The sequence below is a fragment of the Bos indicus genome, chromosome X (genome assembly GCF_029378745.1).
Source record: "Bos indicus isolate NIAB-ARS_2022 breed Sahiwal x Tharparkar chromosome X, NIAB-ARS_B.indTharparkar_mat_pri_1.0, whole genome shotgun sequence".
NCBI lineage: Eukaryota > Metazoa > Chordata > Mammalia > Artiodactyla > Bovidae > Bos > Bos indicus.
In genome coordinates this window covers 20,168,406-20,191,772 of record NC_091789.1, presented here as the reverse complement: position 1 = coordinate 20,191,772, position 23,367 = coordinate 20,168,406, and the positions used below count along the sequence as shown (strand labels likewise).

Below are 23,367 nucleotides of genomic sequence, written 5' to 3'. Positions count from 1 at the left end.
TTAGGTTTCTGTTTGCTGCTTTTTTAAAAAAAACACCAGTCTTCCCCCGTTCCCAGTAGGTATATAGGTAGAAAAATAAATGAAGTCAGCACTCTTTACCTCTTACTAGAATAAACTGTGACTCAAACACCATGAATGGTTACTTGCAAGGCTATAATTTTTTTAATGACAGATTTTCCTAAAAGAAACCACTATAACGTCTGTCCAAGTCCTCCAAGGGAAAACAAAAAAATACATAAAGATTAAAAGTCTATTACTTTAACAGCACACTGCCAAACACGGACAACTAGGATACAATGCCAAGGAACCTTAAAAAATAACTTGAAAAGACACAACGTTCAAGTCATTCACACGTGTAGGGTCCACAAAGGACAGGAAAACAAGTCCGAGAACAGTCCTACTTGTGCATGATGAGAATTCTGCTCTACCTCATCCAGGTTCATTCAGGTGTCTTAAACCAACAGATGGATGAGCAGAGTTTGTTTTCTTCTTTGCTTGGAGATGCACACATAGATTAGAGGAGAGGAGAATCTTCCAGATGCTGATTTAAGCACAGCAGGCTTGGTTCCCCTTTGATAAAGTACGAAGGCAGATTCAGTTGACTCAAGCTTTATCAGTTTCCCTAAGAAAAAGTCTCATGCATGCTGAAACAGACAAGTTACTGAATTTGTCATGCTAAGTATTTACAGTCATTTTCATAAAGTGAGCCCAGTAACTTGACAGGATAAAAAAGGTAGTTGTGAATTCCTTGTATAACCTTTTACAGCGTGAATGACTTTGTGGGTAAATGACGCTGAAGTTCAAAGCCCCTCAAACATGTTAACAAGAAATTACTGACGGCATGAAGAGGCACACATTATAGAAAATGCACACTTCACGGGTTCCTGCATAGCAGGAAAGTCGCTACCACTACATAACAAATGGCTATGCCAACAGTTAGAGCTGCCACTCAAGGGATCAACAGTAGAATTCCCTTAAAACCGCAAGGAGTGTTTGCATCAGAGCAAGAAAACCTTTGGGAAAATAAGTATATTTTGTTTGGAAAGATATTTTGCATTGGACAATTTGAACATCACATAAACAAAACCGTTTTCAAATTGGATAAGATTTAAGGCAATGCTACTCAGACCTGAGGGGGAAAAAACCTACAGAAGTTTGTTTTTCTTCCAAAACTCTGACAGGTCAGAATCAACATTGGAAAGGATCCCCTCTGCTAAGCATTCAATACACTGTTAGGTATTTGCAGCATTACAAAATAGAATCCACTTTCATACTCTGCATATGAAATGGGCAATTGTTATACACTCTTCCTTGAAAACTGTAAGAAACAAAACAAACATGGCAGCTTAGGTATTTCCTATTAAAAGTCACATGAACATGAAGACAACTACACCTGGTAACACAAAGGCAGAACCGTCCTCACAACAAGCTCGGGAGCGCTGTATTCTCTCCTGACTGGCTGTGGTGTCCTGTGGAACGGTCATGGATTCATAAATTAACATCAACTACAGACTAACGAATGACAAGTAGACACAGTCAATTCAAAAATTTTACATTTTGCTCCTGTTTGGCTGCTAAAGAGCAGCGATTTAAATTGGTATAAAAACTTCTGACCACAAAGCTTGCTATACAGATAAAGTACATAATCAAAAAGTAAGCAGCAATCGAGTTTCTCATTTAAACTTATCTGGTATAGAGTATTTACAGATTTGGGGGGAGAGCTCTCTGAAACCACTACGCTCCTTACTTCTCCTGTCCTCTGCCCACCCCAGCCCCTCCAAATCGAAATCAAGTGTTCCGAACTATATACAACTATACTTTGGCTAAGTGGGCTGGATGGTGCAACTCTTTCCAAGGTCTTGGTCTGGAAAAAAGAAACAAAGTCTTGGAAGTCATGCATAGCGTTCTTTTCTGAGTAGCAGTGTACTGGAGCCAAAAAATTTACTTTTTCACGGCAAAGGGGAAAAGGGGCCCCAGCACTTCACTCCCCAACCTGAATGGGCAAGATCCGAAGCCACTGGCCTCATGCACCATAACAGGCCACCAGACAAAAAGGAAAGAAAAAGGTCACGACAAAGGCAGCAGCAATCAACATAACTTTCCAACAAAGCAACTTCTCCTGCCTGGGCTCCCCCAGAAACAGTGCTCCCTCCTTCCTCTCCCTCCCCTCCCACAAGACAAAATTAATTCACATCACAAGAACTTGGTGCTCTGGTTAAGTGGCAGGTAAATGTAAGAAAGAGTAAATCTGTCACCTTGTATACCTGAACTGAGACATAAAGCTAACAGAACACAAGACATCACTGTGAAATTAACTTTCTAAACAGGTCCAGTCTACATAGTGCGGCCAATAAAAAGTAAAATGAAGAATTTGTTCACAATCTGCCTTGTACAGGGTATTTATAGTCTTTCAATGCTATATAAATAAATAGCATTTATATAGCTTAAACATTCAGAGACATGCACTGGGACTTTTTAGGTAGTACGAATTTCTTCACAATCACATGTGCAAATTTTACAGATCACTAAGTGAGTAACTAGTAAGCTTAGGCTGGACCGTGTCTCGTATTATCTAACAAATTTAAGGGGGGCTCAGAATCATCCATAGGTAGAACCAGGCGTGTTCCCCGAATGACCAGTTCATGGTCCCCAAAGGCAAGTTCCCGATCAAAGGCATCTTCAGAACTGTTTCCCATAAGTCTCCTAGGGGCACCGGATGATGCTGACTCAGTGTTCACAGTAGAATCGCCATACGTCAAACTAATATCACCATCATTGAGGATGAGATCAGAGTCATCGTCTTTCAACTGTTCCTGGTTCTAAATGCAAATAAAACAAGTTTTGAGAATTATTATGAAAAATTAAAGAAACATTTCCAATAGCTGAATTTTCAAGGATGCTGTATTTTCTCTGACCCCACTTGCCCCATTGTGTGCCTGCAGACTGAAGTGCTTGACAGCTGCCAAAATCTCTACTGCTTTCTCTTACCTCCTGTCTCCTCTCCCCTCCTTCAGGTATTAGCTCCTACTTATCACTGAGGTTTTCACTTAAAAGTCACTTTCTCCCAGAAGTCTTCTTTGATCGTCCAAGGCTAGCTTAGTGCCCTCTTGTGTTCTTCCCTAGCAGCCTGCACTTAGCCCTCTCCCTACAGTGGCACTTACCCCTTTTCATAGCTGCACATGCAGGGATCTGCATCACATCTCCCCCCACTAGACTCTAAATCCCTTGTATGCTGTAGTTCAACCACCTAACAATTTGGGGTACACAGAAAAGTATTCACTAAATGTAAGTGCAATTCATTGCTGAATAGGTTTAAATAAATGAAGCGCTTACTTTCATGTCAACAATGCCTAGAAATATTGAACCTTCACTACCCTCATTACATACTTGTCAAGCAGCTCAAAAAGCTTTTGTTCTAATGGAAATTTGGGGGCCAAAAAGAATATAATTTCATAAAGTTCCAGAAGAGGGAAAAGTGTCCAGGATATATAGTGCCATTTTGGTTAATTAAAAAATGTACATGTGCATAGTGAGAAAGGGTCTGGAAGATCCCCTGGAGAAGGAAATGGCAACCCACTCCAGTATTCTTGCCTGAAGAGTCCCATGGACAGAGGAGCCTGGTGGGGTACAGCCCACAGGGTCACAAAGAGTCAGACACAACTGAGTAACTAAACCACCACCACATATCAGTAAACAATGATGTCACAGTCAGCAAGAAACTGCAGCCCTCCAATGTGAGCTGGTGAGCCTGAGCAAACTCAGGAAGGAAAGAATACCTGCCATCCAGCAGCCATCAAACTGCAGCCACAGCCCACAGTGAGCCCCAAGGGAGCTCAGGGTGTGAAAACATAGGATACCCGCCCCACACAGCTGAGGTGCATTTCAAAGGAATGCTTTCAGTGAGCCCAGACTTTGCCATCTTCCCATCATAAAAAAGCACTAGATTCCTTCTTTTGGGATATCTGGTTTTCTTTAATTTACAAAAACTTTTGACATTCAGACTTCCCACCCTTTGTTGCAAAATTTTTATATAACCTGGTTCCACCTACCCTATGCCTCAGCTCCAATCCACCCCACTCCCCCCACTCCCACCTCCAGGGAACAGTTTTCTCAGGGTTTCTTGAGATGCTGCCTCCCAGACTTGAAGTACCCCAAATTCCAACTTTTAGGTTGTGACTATTTTTCCAGTCAACAATAGAAAAGTCTAGAAGGGTATTCAACAAAATGATGATAGCAAGCTCTGCATGATAGGATTGCTAATGGTTTTTATAGTTTTCTTTATGTTTCTGTATTATCTGAAATTTTATTATAATGAATACTTATTACTTTTAAAAATCAGAAAGTCATTTTATTTAAATGTAGAGTAAGAATCATTGTAAATACTCATGTTGATACAGCAAAAAAAGTCTGTGACTAATACTCCTTGAGGGAAGTAGATAGAAACCTCCTACACCCAACTCTCCTATCCTGTGCATTTAAAAATGTTAAGTTTGTCTAAGATAGTCAAATAGACTGAGGACACTATTAGACTAAAATTTCACATTTGCTGTTGCTGGAAATTTTAAAATTCTTTGCTGTTGCTAGAGATTTGCCTCAACACTCAAAGAAAAAGACCTGTAAATTAAAAACCAAAGAAACCCGCTCCACCAACCAGCCATAATCCCTTCCAAGCCAATCCAGCTGTAAGTCTAAGCTGTAAGTCTAAGGAGCCTGTCTATCACTTAATTCAGCAATGCCCACAACAAAGCTCTGTGGGGCCTTCACACATCAGCAGGGGCTCTTCAGCACCTTGGACTGCCTTTATTAAGTTTGAAGTTTGGGGCAATAGCTACCAAATCTTAAAATGCATATGCCTTTTGACCCAGCGATTTAACCTTTAAAATCTATTCTTTATAACTTTATATTATTGGGTAAACATATATACAAGGATACTCACTGTAAACATTGTTTGTAATAACAAAAACACAAAAGGAATGAGACTGACTAGATCAACCTTAGTAAAGCTACACTACGCAGCCACCAATAGACAGAAGGTTCTTGTGGACTCTTACAAAGGTATCCATGCTGTGGATCATTAGGTGAAAAAAAGCAAGTAGCAGGACAATACTATTATAATCCTGTTAAGGGAAGCACACCGATTGAAACCGCCCACCTTGGCCAGGCACCATAGTAACTTTGCATGAGTTGTTGTATGACAGGAGATCCTGATAAGGAATACGGAATAAGCCACCACCAACCAGAAGAGTTCGGGGAAGGTTAAAAGGAGACACCATGTGTCCATCCACTTCCCAGAATCTCTCTCGCTAGCATCCATCTTGGCTGAGCGATGTGTGCGCCACCAGGAAAGACTCTGAATTAGAGTGATTGGCCAAAGACCACCCGGAAACTAATCCCATCACCATAAAACCCGAGACTGCAAGCCACACAGCAGAGCAGTTCTCCTGGGTTCCCTTACCCTACTGCTCTCCACCCGGGTGCCCTTTCCCAATAAAATCTCTTGCTTTGTCAGCACATGTGTCTCCTCGGACAGTTCATTTCCGAGTGTTAGACAAGAGCCCAGTTTCGGGCCCTGGAAGGGGTCCGCCTTCCTGCAACAATCCCATTGTAAAAAAACAATAACAGACAGTTATATACACACATAGAAGTTTGTATAGATAAAATATATCTGGGACTATCCACAATAAACTCTTAAAAAGACTGTCTCTAGGGGATGTGGTGGGAGAAAGAGAGTGACTTTCATTTATCACTTTGTACATTCTATACTGTTTGAATATCTGGCTGTAAGTATGCTGCTGCTGCTGCTGCTAAGTCGCTTCAGTCGTGTCCGACTCTGTGCAACCCCATAGACGGCACCCACCAGGCTCCCCCGTCCCTGGGATTCTCCAGGCAAGAACACTGGAGTGGGTTGCCATTTCCTTCTCCAATGCATGAAAGTGGAAAGTGAAAGTGAAGTCACTCAGTCGTGTCTGACTCTTAGCGACCCCATGGACTGCAGCCTACCAGGCTCCTCCATCCATGGGATTTTCCAGGCAACAGTACTGGAGTGGGGTGCCATTGCCTTCTCCTGTAAGTATGCTACTTTTGTAATTTAATAAGGAGTCAGCATAACAAAAAATTAAATTAGAAATGAAGTTTTATGGTTGTTCTGGGTTACACTGCATCCCCCTCATCCCCTAGAAATATGAAATCCTAACTCCCAGTATCTGTGAAAGTGACCTTATCTGGAAGTACAGACTTTTAAGGGATCATGTTAAGATGAGGTCTTTAGTGTGGGCCCTGATCAAGTATGGCTGGAGGGTGTCCTTATAAAAAGGGGAAATTTGGAGACACAGACCTGCACGTGCACACACACACACACACACACACACACACACACACAGGGAAAATGCCAGGTGAAGATGAAGACAGAGATCACGGTGATGCATCTTCAAGCCAAGGAATGCCAAAGATGGCCTGCAAACCGCTAGAAGCTAGAGAGAGGTCTGGAATAGACTCTCTCTCAGAGCCCTTAGGACCCAACCCTGCTGGCACCTGGACCTCAGACTTCCAGCCTCCAGACTGTGAGACAGTAAATTTCTGCTGTTAAGTTTGGGGTACTCTGTTATGACAGCCCAAGGAAGCAAATAGAACAATGTTGTATTCTGCTATATTCCACAGAACACACAGGCATTGTGCAGCTCTTCTGGCTTTTCATGATGGTGAGTAGGTCTCTGGAATCCAACAGCCAGGCCTCACTGACTTAGCTGACAAAGCTGGCTGACCCCTCAGCAGACAGCCATGTGGGCTAACAGGGTAAAGAGGGAATGGGCACTGTGCTTGATACGGGAGCCTGGGTAAAGTGGGAGGGAGGGACAAGACAACATGGGGTGTGCCCCCCACCCACCAGCAGTCAGTGTATGGACTCAACATAACATAGTGCTGCAGGGTACTCCTCCCTGACCCAGGTGCCACCCCAGCTAAGGCTCCCCTTCCCTGTCCATTCTCCATGAGACCTACGCTAAAACACCACAGAGGAGGTCATAAGGAAGTGTGTATGTGTGTGTGGGTGTGCATGTGCACACACATCTACACTGTTTTACCACACCCTTGCCTCTCAAGGTGTTACATCAGAGTAGTCAAAACTGACAGGTTTTGTTAACATGGGGACTTTATTTGATGTCACAGATTATTTTTGAAGGATTGGGTTAGAAGTAAAGTTTTTAACAAAAAACTTGAAAAAAACTAAATGCTCATATTTTAAAATAAAAACTGCTTAGCATTTGTCATTTCTTTCTTTGTTGCAGTACCTGCTAAATTACCAATCTTACATTGGCAGTTAAGGAAAAATATGGAATTTAGATTATATCTAGGTATGTTGATGCCTCCCATGAGATATACAATACAGGTAGATAAACTTGCCCTTATATATGAAATAAAAGACCATCTGCTGCACTTTAGGAGCATCAAAAAATGTTTTAGTAATCCTCTCATCATGACTGTGATGATCCAAATTTATAGATTAAAATATATAAAGTTAGTATTGAGTTCAGACCACATGCTGCAAATAATTGATTCTCCAGGCAAGAACACTGGAGTGGGTTGCCATTTCCTTCTCCAATGCAGTAAAGTGAAAAGTGAAAATGAAGTCGCTCAGTTGTGTCCGACTCTTAGCGACCCCATGGACTGCAGCCTACCAGGCTCCTCCACCCATGGGACTTTCCAGGCAAGAGTATACTGGAGTGGGTTGCCATTGCCTTCTCTGAAATTGAAAACCAGCACAGAAATAGAATTTTTTTTACTAAAATTACTGATAGCAAGATGCTATTCCATATCTGTTTTCAAATGATGTTTCAAACACTGTGAATTATAATAAATTTAGAGATAAATTATATCTATTCCATATACAATTTATATAAAAATTATTATATATATAATAAATTTAGAGATTTCAGTGCACTTTCTAGCTGAGCAACATATGTTTATATTCCTGCTTGTGGCTTTTATATCATAAAAGCAAGCAAAGCAAAACAAAACAAAACAAAAACAGCAGTCACCCATCCATAGAGCAGATACATTTAAATTTAACTTAATGAAGAACTGAGGTTCTGGATGAAACCAACTTACCTCATAGGCCTGGGGACTGGTCAGGCATCTTGCAATGGGGCCACAGCAGGCAGGCAGGGTGGTGGTAAGAGGAGGCCCGCTATGCGTCAACAGAGGCTTCAGATAGCTGTGCTGGTTAAGGAAGAGCTGTGTTCCTTTCTTTATCAATTTAAAAACAACACTCTGCTTGATTACAATCACTGTCACAGTGTACCAACCACTTCAGATAGCAAATGTCCCACTTCATGACCCTGTTATGTCAGTGAGATAGCAACATTTTAAAATTTTGTAATATTATCTCTGTTTTACAAATATGGAAACTCAGGCTCACAGAAGTCAACGATCTGCCTAAAGTCACACAAGTAAATGGAGGACCAATACTCAAACCCAGATCAGTCTGATTCCAGATCCTATGACCTTTTGACCACTACATCATATTGCCTTTATGATTTTACTAAAGGCAAAATCACACTCGATTTAGCACCGAAGGAGATACAGAAGAAAGAATACTAAAGAGCCTGAAAAGCGATTAAACATTTCAGTAGTAGAATATAGTAATAAAAAATGGTTTTCATTATTTACTATGGATTCAGCTGGCCTCTTCAATGAGTTGAAACTTCAGTATCAGAGGAAATGCAATTCTAAAAATATTTTTAAAAATTATGCATCATGAGTTCCTCTGTCACAGACTCTCATTTTAGCATTCATCTATTCTCCAAAAATAAAAACAGATGCAATAATATATTTGATACTTGAAAGGAAAAAAGAGAGAATCACAAGAAAAAGCAGAGAAAGGGAGAAAGACACATATACATATTCCCTACTTTCTAAAATTACAACCTAAGGTTGTTCTCAATTAAAAATGAAAGAAATTTACATAAATTCCCATAAACTCTAAGGTTAAAGTACTTTGTATAAACACACTTATATAGTTCATAAAACATCTTGCCACACAAAAATCACTGAAAATCTGGAATGATGAATTGTACTAGTGCATCAAGTACAGAAACTACCACATCTTAGTTCAGTGGTACTTAACAGGGTACTTAGTACTGAGGCTAATAAGTCTTGGTGTTTAACTCTACAAGAACAAATTCCCTACAAACTAAAACTTATCAAATATTGACCAAAAAATCTGAATGGTCCAGTATCTATCAAACAAACTAAAACATTGCTCATACAAAAAGCTCCAGGCCCAGAAAGCTTCACTGGTTAAAATCTTCCTGGCACTTAAGAAGCAACACCAAGCTTACATAAAGTCCTCCACAAAACAGAAAAAGAGAAAAAGTCTTCCCTACTTGTTTTATAAAATTAGCACAGTCTTATTATAGAAACATGATAAGGATATTACAAGAAAAAAAATCACAAGCCAATACTTCTCATGAAAATAGACACAAAATATGAGCAACTAAATCCAGTGTCACACAATGAATAACATATCATGATCAAATGGGATTTGTTCCACCAAACTAAGATTGGCTTAACATTCAATTGATGAAAATCAGCAAGATAAAACACTAACAGAGAAAAAAATAAACACGTGATCATTTCAATTGATGCAGGAAAAGGGTCTGATAATACTCAATACCTATTTATGATAAGAACTCTCAGCAAACTAGAAAAAAAGAGAATTTTCTTAAATTGATCACAGATATCTCAAAAACTTATAGCTAATATCATACTTAATGGTGAAATATTGAAAAATATCCCTTGAGGTCAGGAATAAGACAAGAATGCCCACTGTCATCACTTATATTTAACATTGCATTGGGAAGGTCCAGCCACTATCAGTTCAGTTCACTCGCTCAGTTGGGTCCAACTCTTTGTGACCCCAAGGACTGCAGCATTGCAGGCTTCCCTGTCCATCACCAACTCCCAGAGCTTGCTCAAACTCATGTTCATCGAGTTGGAGATGCCATCCAACCATCTCTTCCCCTGTCACCCCCTTCTCTCCTGCCTTCAATCTTTCCCAGCATCAGGGTCTTTTCCAATGAGTCAGTATTTCCCATCAGGTGGTAAAAGTATTGGAGCTTCAGCTTCAACATCAGTCCTTCCAGTGAATATTCAGGACTAATTCCCTTTATCATTGACTGGTTTGATTTCCTTGCAGTCCAAGGGATTCTCAAGAGTCTTCTCCAACACCACAGTTCAAAAGCATCAATTCTTCGGCACTCAGATTTCTTTATGGTCTAAATCTCACATCCATACATGACTACTGGAAAAACCATAACTTTAACTAGATGGACCTTTGTTGGCAAAGTAACGTCTCTGCTTTTTAATATGCTGTCTAGGTTGGTCATTGCTTTTCTTCCAAGAGGCAAGCGTCTTTTAATTTCATGGCTGCAGTCACCATCTGCAGTGATTTTGGAGCTCAAGAAAATAAAAGTCTGTCACTGTTTCCACTGTTTCCCCATCTATTTGCCATGAAGTGATGGGACCAGATGCCATGATCTTCGCTTTTGGAATGTTAGGTTTTAAGCCAGCTTTTTCACTCTCCTCTTTCCTTTCATTTTCACCAAGAGACTCTTTAGTTCTTCGCTTTCTGCCATAAGACTGGTGTCATCTACGTATCTGAAGTTATTGATATTTCTCTTGGCAATCTTGATTCCAGCTTGTGTTTCATCAAGTCCGGCATTTTGCATGATGTACTCTGCATATAAGTTAAATAAAACAGCTTTGACGTACTCCTTTCCCAATTTGGAACCAGTCTGTTGTTCCATGTCCAGTTCTAACTGTTGCTTCCTGACCTGCATACAGATTTCTCAGGAGGCAGATCAGGTGGTCTGGTACTCCCATCTCTTTCAGAATTTTCCACAGTTTATTGTGATCCACACAGTCAAAGGCTTTGGCATAGTCAATAAAGCAGAAGTAGATGTTTTTCTGGAACTCTCTTGCTTTTTCCATGATCCAGCAGATGTTGGCAATTTGATCTCTGGTTCCTCTGCCTATTCTAAAACCACCTTGAATATCTGGAAGTTCACCGTTCATGGATTGCTGAAGCCTGGCTTGGAGAATTTTGAGCATTATTTTGCTAGTGTGTGAGATGAGTGCAATTGTGTGGTAGTTTGAACATTCTTTGGCATTGCTTTTCTTTGGGATTGGAATGAAAAGTGACCTTTCCAGTCCTGTGGCCACTGCTGAGTTTTGCAAATTTGCTGGCATATTGAGTGCAGCAGTTTCACAGCATCATCTTTCAGGATTTGAAAGAGCTCAACTGGAATTCCATCACCTCCACTAGCTTTGTTCATAGTGATGCTTCCTAAGCCCCACACAACTTGGCATTCCAGGAAGTCTGGCTCTAGGTTGGTGATCACACCATCATGATTATCTGTGTCATTAAGATCTTTTTTTGTATAGTTCTTCTGTGTATTCTTGCCACCTCTTCTTAGTCACTTCTGTTTCTGTTAGGCCCATACCATTTCTGTCCTTTACTGTGTCCATCTTTGCATGAAGTGTTCCCTCAGTATCTCTAATTTTCTTGAAGAGATCTCTAGTCTTTCCTATTCTATTATTTGCCTCTATTTCTTTGCATTGATCACTGAGGAAGGATTTCTTATCTCTCCTTGCTATTCTTTGGAACTCTGCATTCAGATGGGTATATCTTTCCTTTTCTCCTTTGCCTTTAGCTTCTGTTCTTTTCTCAGCTATTTGTAAGGCCTCCTCAGACAACCATTTTGCCTTTTTGCATTTCTTTTTCTTGGGGATGGTCTTGATCACTGCCTCCTGTACAAAGTCATGAACCTCCATCCATAGTTCTTCAGGTACTCTGTCTATCAGATCTAAGCCCTTGAATCTATTTGTCATTTCCACTATATAATCGTAAGGGATTTGATTTAAGTCATACCTGAATGGCCTAGTGGTTTTCCTTACTTTCTTCCATTTAAATCTGAATTTTGCAATAAGGAGTTCATGATCTGAACTCTAGTCCCATCACTTCATGGCAAATAGAAGGGAAAAAGTAGAAGCAGTGACAGATTTTTTTGGAGGATCCAAAATCACTGTGGATGGTGACTGCAGCCATTAAATTAAAAGATGCTTGCTCCTTGGAAGGAAATCTATGACAAACCTAGACAGCATAATAAAAAAGCAAAGACATCACTCTGCTGACAATGGTCCAAATAGTCAAAGCTATTGTTTTTCCAGTAGTCGTGTACAGATGTGAGAGTTGGATCATAAAGAAGGCTGAGCACCAAAGAATTGATGCTTTCAAATTGTGGTGCTGGAGAAGAATCTTGAGAGTCCCTTGGACAGCAAGGAAATCAAACCAGTCAATCTTAAAGGAAATCAGTCCTGAATATTCATTGGAAGGACTGATGCTGAAGCTGAAGCTCCAATACTTTGGCCACCTGATGCGAAGTACTGACTCACTGGAAAAGACCCTGATGCTAGGAAAAGTTGAAGGCAAAAGGAGAAGGGGGCAGCAGTGGATGAGATGGTTAGATAGCAACACCGACTCAATGGACATGAGTTTAAGTAAACTCCAGGAGATAGTGAAGGACAGGGAAGCCTGGCGTTCTGTAGTCCATGGGGTAGCAAAGAGTTGAACACAAGTTAGCAACTGAACAATACCATAGATACGCATTCATTCGTGTTTCGATATATTAGAATCCTTCCAGAAAGTGAATGTAAAAATCTAGCAAACAGAATATAGTAAGTAGTAGCTTCTAATGATAAGTGTCAAGTGCATTTTTCTTAAACATAGAAGGTTTTGATCAGAAAGTCAAAAGCAAGGAAAAAGGATTTTACATAGCTGTCCCAAAGTCACTTCAACAGAACATAAACTAGGTTCTGATTCACTTAAAGTCTCAGCCAGAAAGAACTCCATAATCCCTTTATCTAGTTCAATTTTCAAATAAGAAATTAATTTTAATAAATAGTGAGTGATACAATTTTTTAAAAGGCATGATTTAGGGACTTCCCTGGTGGGCCAGTGATTAAGACTTTGCCTTCCAATGCAGGGGGGTTGGGTTTGCTCTGGTCCAGGAGCTAAGATCCCACATGTCTCTTGGCCAAAAAACCAGAAACAGAAGCAGTACTGTAACAAATGTAATAAAGACTTCAAAAATAGTTCATATAAAAAGTATCCTTTAAAAAAATTTTTTAAAAGCATGATTTAAACAGGTTATTATATATAACCTGACTTAAAGTATAGCTATGAAGAAGACTGTTACAATAGGACAAGAAAGAAATCTGGTAAATAATGAAGCACTGGCATTCTGAATGGAGAGGAGAATCCTCCAGTCTTTGGAAAGGTCAGAGAAAAGACATCAATGATCACTGCGGTATCTAGCATTGCTGAGTTTCTCATTCCCATGCTTCTTCCTAAGCCTGCCTTTCCTCTTTTACCCTAGCAAGCACACTGACAAACACCAACAAATTCCTTTTGCGGCATTCACTCAATTAGCTAAAAGACAATAAATATTAAAGTTTACTCCATAAATAAACCTATATATCAAAGCAAGTCTATCATAAAGGCTCTTGAGTCCCTACTGGCTTCACGGGTTTTCAGAGGAATTCATCCATGTGTGTGGATAACCTTCTCCACTACACTGAAGGGGAAAAGGAAGACCAAAGGTATGTTTTATATTCCAGTTCAGGAAGAGAGTAGTCAAAACAGTTGTTCCATTAAATTGTAATCATTCATATCCATACTGTTTTTTTCTCAATTAAGGATACTTGTGATCAAAGTTATACCACATCCGGAAGAGCCACGCGCTCTCTGCTTTGGTAGTTCTTCTTTCACTTTCAGGAATACCCTGCAAACAGACAATAAGTAAGTCAATATATACATAAAGACAAAAAACACATTCATTTAAGAGTCATTGCTTTGTAGAATTACAAATATAGCCTAATTTAAGAGCTTGTATATTGCAGCTTAGGAATAAGAAACTGAAGTATTTTTCTGAACACTTCTATTACTCAGGCTGCTTCCTGATTTATGAGTCGACTGGCATTTAGCAAAATTAATGTGGGATAATCCACCCCCTAAATCTGAAAGCTTTACACCCACAATGTGAACTGCACCTTAAGCGGAAAACATCCCATAAACATTCTGATCTTTGGGAGTTGTCATGGGTCTCAAAACTAACTGGCATTTTCAAAGATGCTATTATGTTGTTAGAACATTAGCAAAATTTAAGTAAGTAGGGAAATTCCATGGTAAGCCAGGCTGGGTAGGAGGGAAAACTAACACAGCAAGCGGATCTCTTCAAAAACAGCTCCCTCCAAAACATAAACTGCATCCCCATGTGTAACACGGAGCAGTCAGCAGTGGCGCTGTGAGGCCATCTGGTTCATCTCGGCTCTGATGTGAACTAGTTGGGCAAGTCCCTTCCCCTCCCAGCCTGAGTTTTTTCATGAATACAATGCGAACCTTACTCAAAAGCTCTTTCCAGCATGAATGTTCTGTTTCCAAGATTTTCAAAGAGTACAGTTTAGATTCTGGGTTTGGTTCCTGTTTTGTTCCTGTTTTTCCTGATCCTCAAAATAAGTGAATCTTCCTCTCAGTAGGTATCAAAATACAAAATGTCTGAGAACACTGAACAGGCTTACAGTGTTTACTTTCACATCAGGAGGCATTAGTTTGTATAGCTCCACTTTTTAGAAGAGCAACAAATCTACAAATCTCACGATCCCCTCACCACACGAACACCTGTAAACCTAACCCCTACATGTTCCATAGTTACTAAAATCTTCCTCTGTGCTTCCCAGTGGACACTTGAAATATTGAGTAAACAATATACTGAGCCAAGGCATCCACAGTTTTGAGGGCAAAGTAAAAATGACATTTTTTTCTGGATGTCACAGTTGGTACTCACCTACCTGGCTCTTTCCCTGTCACTCCATTTCCATTTGTCCTCTGTGGTGACAGAGGGGACATAACAGGTAGAGGCATACACAGATGGTGATCAAGCATTGGTCTGGGGAGCTGTCTGATCACTACTCTTTTTTCGACATGGGGGTGGAGGCACTGAGGGGCTATTACCCTTTGGAAACTACCCCAGGAACTCAGCATCATGGGAACTCATCCAGCCTGGTTTGTACAATTATTTCAAACCCATGAAATTATACTTTAAGGTTCTGATCACAAAAGAGGCAGGTGCGTCCTAGGTCACATACAAACTCATCACTCGATAGCTAGCAAAATTAGCATTCAGGAAATGAATCTGACAAAAAAAATTTTTTTAATTACACTCTGAAGACAAGTAGACCAGGGCCTGTTTCAGACAAGAAAAAGAACTATTGTTTTTAAAGAGATGCTTTCCATTTTCAAAAACCTCATTTCTGTTATTTCCCATCTCATGTCTAGGGCAGAGGCACCTATTCAGCTGTGCTCAGAAAGCATTAAAAGGTGGAAGAAAAATACCAGGAAAAGGTGGTCAGTCTAGAGAAAGCACGGAGTTACAATGCACTAGTCTACCAAGTTCTGTTTCAAGGAAACAACAGAGAAAGTGACACATGAGTGTAAGCAAGGAAACATGGGCAGGGCTGAGGCAGAGGGTAAGAAAGCACATTCTCCTGAACAGGCAGGGAAGCCTGGCTGAAGAGCCCAAGGCTTCCAGGCAGTTCTCAAGGGCAGCTGCTGGTCATCCAATTTGAAAGTTGCACAGGAAAAGCAGCTGGAGTGGGGCTTACATCAGAGACAAGACTTCATGCGGAAACCAAAATGGAAAAAGGCTCCCCGTGCCAGAACAGTCACTTGAAAACCCAGGAGTGCTTAAGGGACTGCTCTTGTCTGTGGCCAAAGCCCAGCCTTGCCCACAGATAGGGGAGCTGTCACCCTTGATAACCACACGCGGCCTAAAATTCAGTTTTGTCTCTATCGAGCAGTGAGAAAAGCCAGGAATGATATGATGTCAGTTAAAAGCTGATGCAAATAGTACAGAATCTAAATAACAGTGGCATGAAGTCTACGTAGACTTGTTTTCTTTCCAAGCAACCACACATTTGACAGAAATGCCAGGACAACACAAATGCATATTTACCAAGTGTTCTTGGTCTGAATCAACACCAACCCTAAAAGAAAAACACAAAAGGCAAATGAGATCTTGAAGAAAAAAAAAAAAAAAAAAAAAAAGCCCTATTCACATATGAGTACTCTTAGGCAACTATTTTTCTCAACACAGAAGCTATGAAATGACTAATATTTTTGTGCTTCTCAATGGCTGCTGCTGTAGACTTTTGGCTCCTGCCACTTTCCTTAGCAACAGCTTGACTCCTAAGGTAAGCAGGGTCTACTAACCTTCTCTTCCCGCAAGCCAATCCCACTTACCAGTTTCAGAAAAAATAACTTTTTCTTTTGTAACCAAGTCCACAATAAGCAGGAGTCAGGGCAAGCAGTGCTGCCCAGTGGCCGAATAAGAACTCTAGGGCAGTTCCACAAACAAGGTTGGCCCATTGCAGTTCCGAGAGGAAGCTGCATGTTTTCAGACCTCTCAGCTCTCCTGGCAACATTCTGTTATGATGACTGAAGAGAAGGTCCAATTCCAGGGTGTTTTTCCATAGGTGAATGGATAGCTATTAGCCTTGGTTCTTCATGACTCTTTTTTATCTGCTTTCAATATCTCAGGGAACAGCTTCATTATGAGAAGCTCTCTTTGACTCCTCTATCTCCTCAATCTGAGCACTCACCACCTCTGTTCATTCTCCCTCTAAACTGTCTCTCAGATCCTCTCTCCTTTCCATTTCAACTGCTCAAGCTGGGACCTCATTCTGACTCACAGCATCTGGAGCAACTGGCTGTAAGGGTCCCCTGCTGCCAGGCTCTCCCTGAGAGTTAGCCATCTCAAGCAGAGAGCTCACTGGCTTACTACCTTTACAAAAGTCTCTGAGACCAGCTTGTAACTCAGAGGGTCAGGTCTAAAGTCCTTTGTGTGGCATTCAAGACTCTTCAAATTAGCCACCCCTGCCACTCTGGCCCAGTTTTCCCCTCACCCTCGCCCAAACACCTGCTGGTAGTGAGACCCGACTGCTCCTTGCCCCAGACCCTGTCCTCTCCTGAGCTTCCATGTCTGTGCTTGTGCTGGTCCCTCTATTTGAACTGTATTGTCCCTTATTTTGTTCTCCTTTTTTGAGTTCCAAAGGAACCATTCTATGACCCCTTCAGTCAGGATCATTTTTCCTCTGGGCTTTTACAGTACTTTCTAATTCTTTTATTATAATACTTAGTATAGTAGAGTATAGTTATTTACCTGTCCGTCTCCCCAGATAAGACTGTGAGCTCCTTGAGGGTAAAGGTCATGTCCCAATTCATCTCTGTATCCCCAGAGTCTAGCACAGTACCTGACACACAATAGGTGCTCAAATGTTTATCGATTAAGGCCACTACTACAGACAACACAGAAAAAAATAGCAGTGTGAGAAGCTGCAGCAGGAGCAGCCTAGTAACACCAAAGGGAGGAAAATGATGCACGACCTTATCTGGAAGGCAAGAGAATCAGGGCCAAATACTTGAAAAACAGATGGTCATAACTAGATTCAGAATTCCAAGAAATGCTCGTTTCTTCTTTGTTAAGATGGCCAGAAGCTATTTAATACCTCCTTCGCCATATTAAACTCTAACCACATTTGTGTATCTCAAGTGACATCTAGTGGTCTTGACAACACAAGTTTAATTCTCAGATGCAAGAGTGTTGGAGGCCAAGTTAACGTAATAAACATTTATCAGAGCAGTTACCACCTGCCAGGCACTGTGCTAAGCATAGGGCATAGACACGATTTACACACAGCCCTGCCCTCCAGGAGTTCACAGACTGGTGGGAAAGACAGACATAACTACAGCGCAATCCCCAAGGGCTCTGCAGTCCAGAAGAGCTGGGTTCCAATCTGACCTCAGCTCCTTTCTAGCTGTTTGAACTTAGTCAAGTCATGCGGCCCTATGAACCACAGTTCTATCACCTGAGAAATGGGGGTGATGGCCCCCATGCAGAGTTGCTGCAAGAACTAAACAAGAAAATGTGTCTAAAGATTTTAAAACAGTGATACATCATTGTTGTTGTTCAGTCGCTCAGTTGTGTCCGACTCTTTCTGACCCTGTGGACTGCAGCAGGCCAGACTTCCCTGTCCTTCATCATTAACACTTGCTAAATGGTAACTCTTATAATAACATCATCATTACAAGGCTGACTGAAAACAGTGCTATAACAGACGTACTCTACAGTAAGCAGACAGAAGAGTGGTTCTGAGAGAAAAGAAGAGGGTGAAAGGAGGCGGTGTTTGAGCTATGTCGTTTCCTGGGAGTGGAAGAGCAATCCAGGCAGAGCCAACAATGTGAGCAAAGGCTCAGAGACGGGGAAGTGCAAACTATGTGTGGTACACAACAAGGAGCCAAAGGTGACTGTCACAAACTACGCAAAAGGACAGAGGAAGAGCTGGCTGGCTCTCACTCACTGAGGAGCCACTGTCCACACAACAGGACAGATGACATCACGTTCTTGCTGTGAAATCCTACAAGACAGCAACTGGATTTTATTTATTTTTAAACAGAAAGTTTATTTTTAAGACATTCTTGTTTTATTTATACTACATTTTCTTTTTAATGGCTACACTGGGTCTTCGTTGCTGCGTGAGGGTTTTCTCTAGTTGTGGCGAGTGGGGGCTACTCTCAAGTTGCGGTATATGGGCTTCTCATGCTGTGGTTTTTCTTGTTGTGGAGCACAGGCTCTAGGGCATCCAGGCTCAGTAGCTGTGGTGCACAGGCTTAGCTGCTCCAACGCATGTGGAATCTTGTCAGACCAGGGATCGAACCCCTGTCTCCTGCATTGGCAGGCGGATTCTTTACCACTGGACCACCAGGGAAGTTCCGAGTGGATTTTAAAATCCAAACTCCTTACTGTGTCCTACTAGAACCAATAGCAGGGCTCCACCGACCACGCCAAGTTGGTGCACCTCCTGCTTTTGTGAATAAAGTCTTGTGGGAGCATGGCCATGGCAACTGATTCATGTATTGTCTATGGGGCTTTCATGCTGGAGTTGAGTAGTTGAGACAGAGACCATATGGCCTTCAAAGCCTAAAATATTATTCTCTGGCCCCTGACAGGACACATTTGTCAAGCTCTGCCCCTAAAGGATCTTGCCCACCTTGTTTCCTACCTGCCTTTTGGTTACTATATTCCAGCTAGGTGGGCTTTTTTCCTTTTCATTCAACAGGCTGTTTGTTCCTGCCTCAGAACCTTTGTACTTGCTCTCCCCTCTGCCTGGACCACTCTTCTTCCTGCTCACTGCTTAACTGGCATTATCTTGTCATTCAGGTATCCTAAGCTCCAATGTAACCTCAGAGACACCTTTCTTGAGCTCCATCGATAAAATGCACTCTATGCCCACCTACTATCATAGCACCTTGTTTGCCATCAGAGCATTTAACATCATCTAAAATAGTCATCTTCATTTACTTACTTGCCAGTTTACTATCTGTCTTCTCCCACTACAGTACAGACTTTATGAGACCAGAGACCTTTTCTATCTTGTTACTACCACTGTACCTCTCCAGATCAGGGTCTCTTAACCTTTGCAGTACCAACATTTTGGCTCAGATTACTCTTTGTTGTGGGGGCTGCTCTGTGTACTCGTGGGATGTTCAGCAGTATCCTTGGCTTCTACCAACAAGATGCCAGTAGCAGCCCCCTCTCTTTGACTGTGACAATCAGAAATGTTTCCAGGCACTGCCAAATGCCCCTGTGGGGAACTGCTGCCAGTTGACGGCCACTAAATTTCACCTTAAAACAGCACTGGGAACATGGCTGGTGCTAAGTTAGTATTCATTGAATAAATGAATAAAAGACACATTTGAAGTATTGTACTAAGAGCTTTACAGACATGAGCTCAGGAATCCTTACAACAACCCTGGAGGAAAGTACTGTCACACATGTTACCAATGGGGAAGCTGAGGCTTAGAAAGGTTAAAGAACTTGCTCAGGATCACAGAATTACTAAACAAAGGGGCAAGAACTCAAAGTCAAGCCTAATCCTGCATATATGTTAAAACTGAAGGACTTTTTAGTATTCTCACAATTATACTCAACAAATTTGGGGGGAGGTAAGAGAAATTTAAATTCCAGTCTCTGCAAAGAGGCCAAAAAACCCCCAAACAACAACATTAATAATAGTTAACCTAAGACTGTATGATAATGTATACAACTGAATGCCAAACAGGACAGGCAAGATGGGGCCAAAGAGCTTGCAAAGCTGGTGAGGTGGATTCAGCTTTATGTGAGTAGGTAGGTTTTGGGGGAGCTTTTTCTGGGGGGTGGGGTAAACATGGGTATTTGGTTTAGTACGTGTGAAAGGCAATGAGGGAAGAGAACTGATTCTACCTAAACACTGAGATTCCACTTAAGAGTGTTATTTTTCCTAAATTATCTTACATTTAGCTTTGGCTTTGTTTTCCTTAGTAGAATAAGGAAGAACGTTTGTTTTAAAACTCTTGAGGAAAAAAAAGGAGTTTAATCCTTCCAAAATGGACCATCCTCATTTCTTGATACAGAGGTCTAGGACAAATCAAGTGAGATTGGAGGCTCCTCTGTCCACCATTAATGGTATTTATGAGCTTGAACAACTAGAAACTTTTAAAGCCTCTATTTCCCCACTTGTAAAATGGAGTGATTGTGATTAGATAAATATATCAAATGCACTTAGCACAATGCCCAGCACATAGAAGGTGTTCAACAAATGCCAGGTCCTCCCTAAAGTAATAATCAGGGTTACAAGAACATTATTTTGATGTATTTTTAATTATCCACAATAACAGCACAGGAATTGTAATAAAAGGATTAGAACAGTAAAGAGAAAGACAATCATAACAATATTCAAAGTCTGATTTAGGGCTGGTTGCTATTTAGAGTATTAAAAGAAAGGCATAAAATGGAGAATGGACTCTGTAAGATGTGAAAGAAATACTATTTTCTCTAATGAACCTTACACATTCTGGAAGCTCAGTAGCTCTCAAGATCTATGAAGTTACAGCAAACACAGAAGTAAAACCTACAATGGCTTTAACTATAGACTGCTGTACCCATGGAAACAAATGCAGAACTCCTGAGATACAACAGAGCTTTTTCCAACTGAATACAGTAACTAGTGTGCATTCAAGACTAAGATCTTACAACCTTGGCCTTGGATTGTCAGGTCAGAAACAGTGCTGATCATGAAGATAAGAAAGAATGATAATATCTAGTTATTGATTTGGGCTGGGATAAATTGGACTGTCTCATATGCTGCAGATACAAGAAAATTTTTTATCCAGTTTGGAGATAAGAATAATAAGCCTTAAATATATGCATATCCCTTGACCAAGCAATTCGACTTCTAGGAATGCATCCTAAGGAAATAGCCAAGTGCACATTGGTATATGCATTTCCAAACACTCACACTGTTAATCATAGTAAGAGCAAAATTCTCAGCCGTAATAACAAAAACCTAAAAACAACACAAAAGTCCAATGGTAGAGATTTGGTTAATAAATTACAATATAAGCAGCCATTAAAATAATGATATTTACTAACATAAATGTCTATGCTATATTATATTTAAAAATCAGTTTATAAGAGTACCTACAGTGTTGCCTCTTTTTGTTAAAAAAAATACATGGAGCAGAGCAAGAGGTCTGGAAAGACATCCCTCCAAGTGTTAACAATAGTTTTTATCCTTCCTTTGCATATTTTCCATTTTTTCTGTGCTACATGTTATATACTTATTATAAGGAAGAAATGAAATATTAGGGACTTATCTAAGCTTAAAATTCTCTCATGGTTAAAAGAAAAATAACACAAATTACATTTTAATACTAAAATGAGGTCCCCAATCAATACATACCTTATATGCAAACATGACAGCATGGCAGTGGTGCCACCACCAAATACCCACACAGTAAAAAACACAATCAGAAGTGTGGTGCTGAACATCATCTGCCGGGCATAAGTGGCCGTATCTCGAATGGCCAAGGCAAACGCCATCGCGCCACGAAGGCCTACAAGGGAATAGGAGGAGGACAACATGAACTTCATAAATTCAAAGACATAAGGTACATTCTGAGACCTTAGAATAGCATGAACAAACACATATTTCAACATACGTAGGTATATACAACCAAATACAAAAAGAATTAGTAGATGATACTCACAAGCATTGATCATTTAATAATTTTTTAAACTCTATTGTAAAATGTACTTACACTAAAGTTCACTCTTTCGGGTGTACAGTTCCGTAAGTTTTGACAAATGTATAGAGGTGTGTGACCACTACCACAACCGAGACACAGTGGTTTCATCACCCCTCTCCCAAATTCCTTTGTGCTACCTTCTTTTTGGTCTAACTTCTCATAATCTTACCACACTCTTGGTAACTATTGATTTTCTCTGCATTGCTGGGTTTTTGTCTTTTTGAGGATGTCATGTAAATGGAACATACAGAATGAAACCATTTGAGCCTGGCTTCTTTCGCTCAGCACAATGCCTCTGAGGTCCATATATGTTCTATGTATCACTGGTTTGTTCTTTTTAGCACTGAGGAATATTCCATGGCATGGAGGTGCCATTATTTTGCATACTCCCTCACTCACTGGAAGACAGACAATTGGGCTGTATCCAGGTTTTGGCAATTATGAAGAGAACTGCCATAAACATGCACATACAGCTTTTTGTGTGAAAATGTGTTCATCTTTACCTCCTCCACTACACTTAACATAGTTCTGAACTGGGAATTTGGAACCAGAACATGAGAAAACTCCCACAGAAAGGAATGGGACACTTTTAAAAAGGATGTTTTATTGGAGGCTGTGATTTCAATGTTTAAGGGAGTCTAATATATTATCTTTGGAAGGGCTGATGCTAAAGCTGAAACTCCAATACTTTGGCCACCTCATGCAAAGAGTCATTGGAAAAGACTCTGATGCTGGGAGGGACTGGGGGCAGGAGGAGAAGGGGACGACAGAGGATGAGATGGATGGATGGTATCGCCGACTCTATGGACATGAGTTTGGGTGAACTCCAGGAGTTGGTGATGGACAGGGAGGCCTGGCGTGCTGTGATTCATGGGGTCGCAAAGAGTCAGACACAACTGAGCAACTGAACTGCACTGAATATATTATTGGCGTATTATTTCCATCTAAAATCAGACTGGTATATGCACGGTGAGTTGTTTACTGGAGGAGGCAAGAAATAGAGAGTTAAAACTTACCAGCAAACATCATCATGTGTTGAAAATTTGATCCAATCTTACTTCTTCTACCCAAATTAAGTAAGAGGGACAAGGGGTAAATATTGGCAGCTCTTCCCAAGAAAATAGCAATCT

At 40.8% G+C, this 23,367-nt stretch overlaps 1 protein-coding gene across 1 annotated transcript in view; it reads right to left on the bottom strand.

Annotated features, from left to right (window-relative positions):
* Nucleotides 1-139: 139 nt before the first annotated feature.
* The window catches only part of SLC9A6 (solute carrier family 9 member A6), a 50,785-nt gene continuing 27,557 nt past the window's right edge, over nt 140-23,367 (bottom strand). The window contains 8 exon segments of the mRNA XM_070784604.1: nt 140-2,819; nt 8,104-8,209; nt 13,759-13,838; nt 16,068-16,098; nt 17,274-17,287; nt 17,289-17,364; nt 21,892-22,045; nt 23,254-23,365. Coding sequence (XP_070640705.1) covers nt 2,547-2,819; nt 8,104-8,209; nt 13,759-13,838; nt 16,068-16,098; nt 17,274-17,287; nt 17,289-17,364; nt 21,892-22,045; nt 23,254-23,365 — 846 coding nt within the window. The 3' untranslated portion in view covers nt 140-2,546.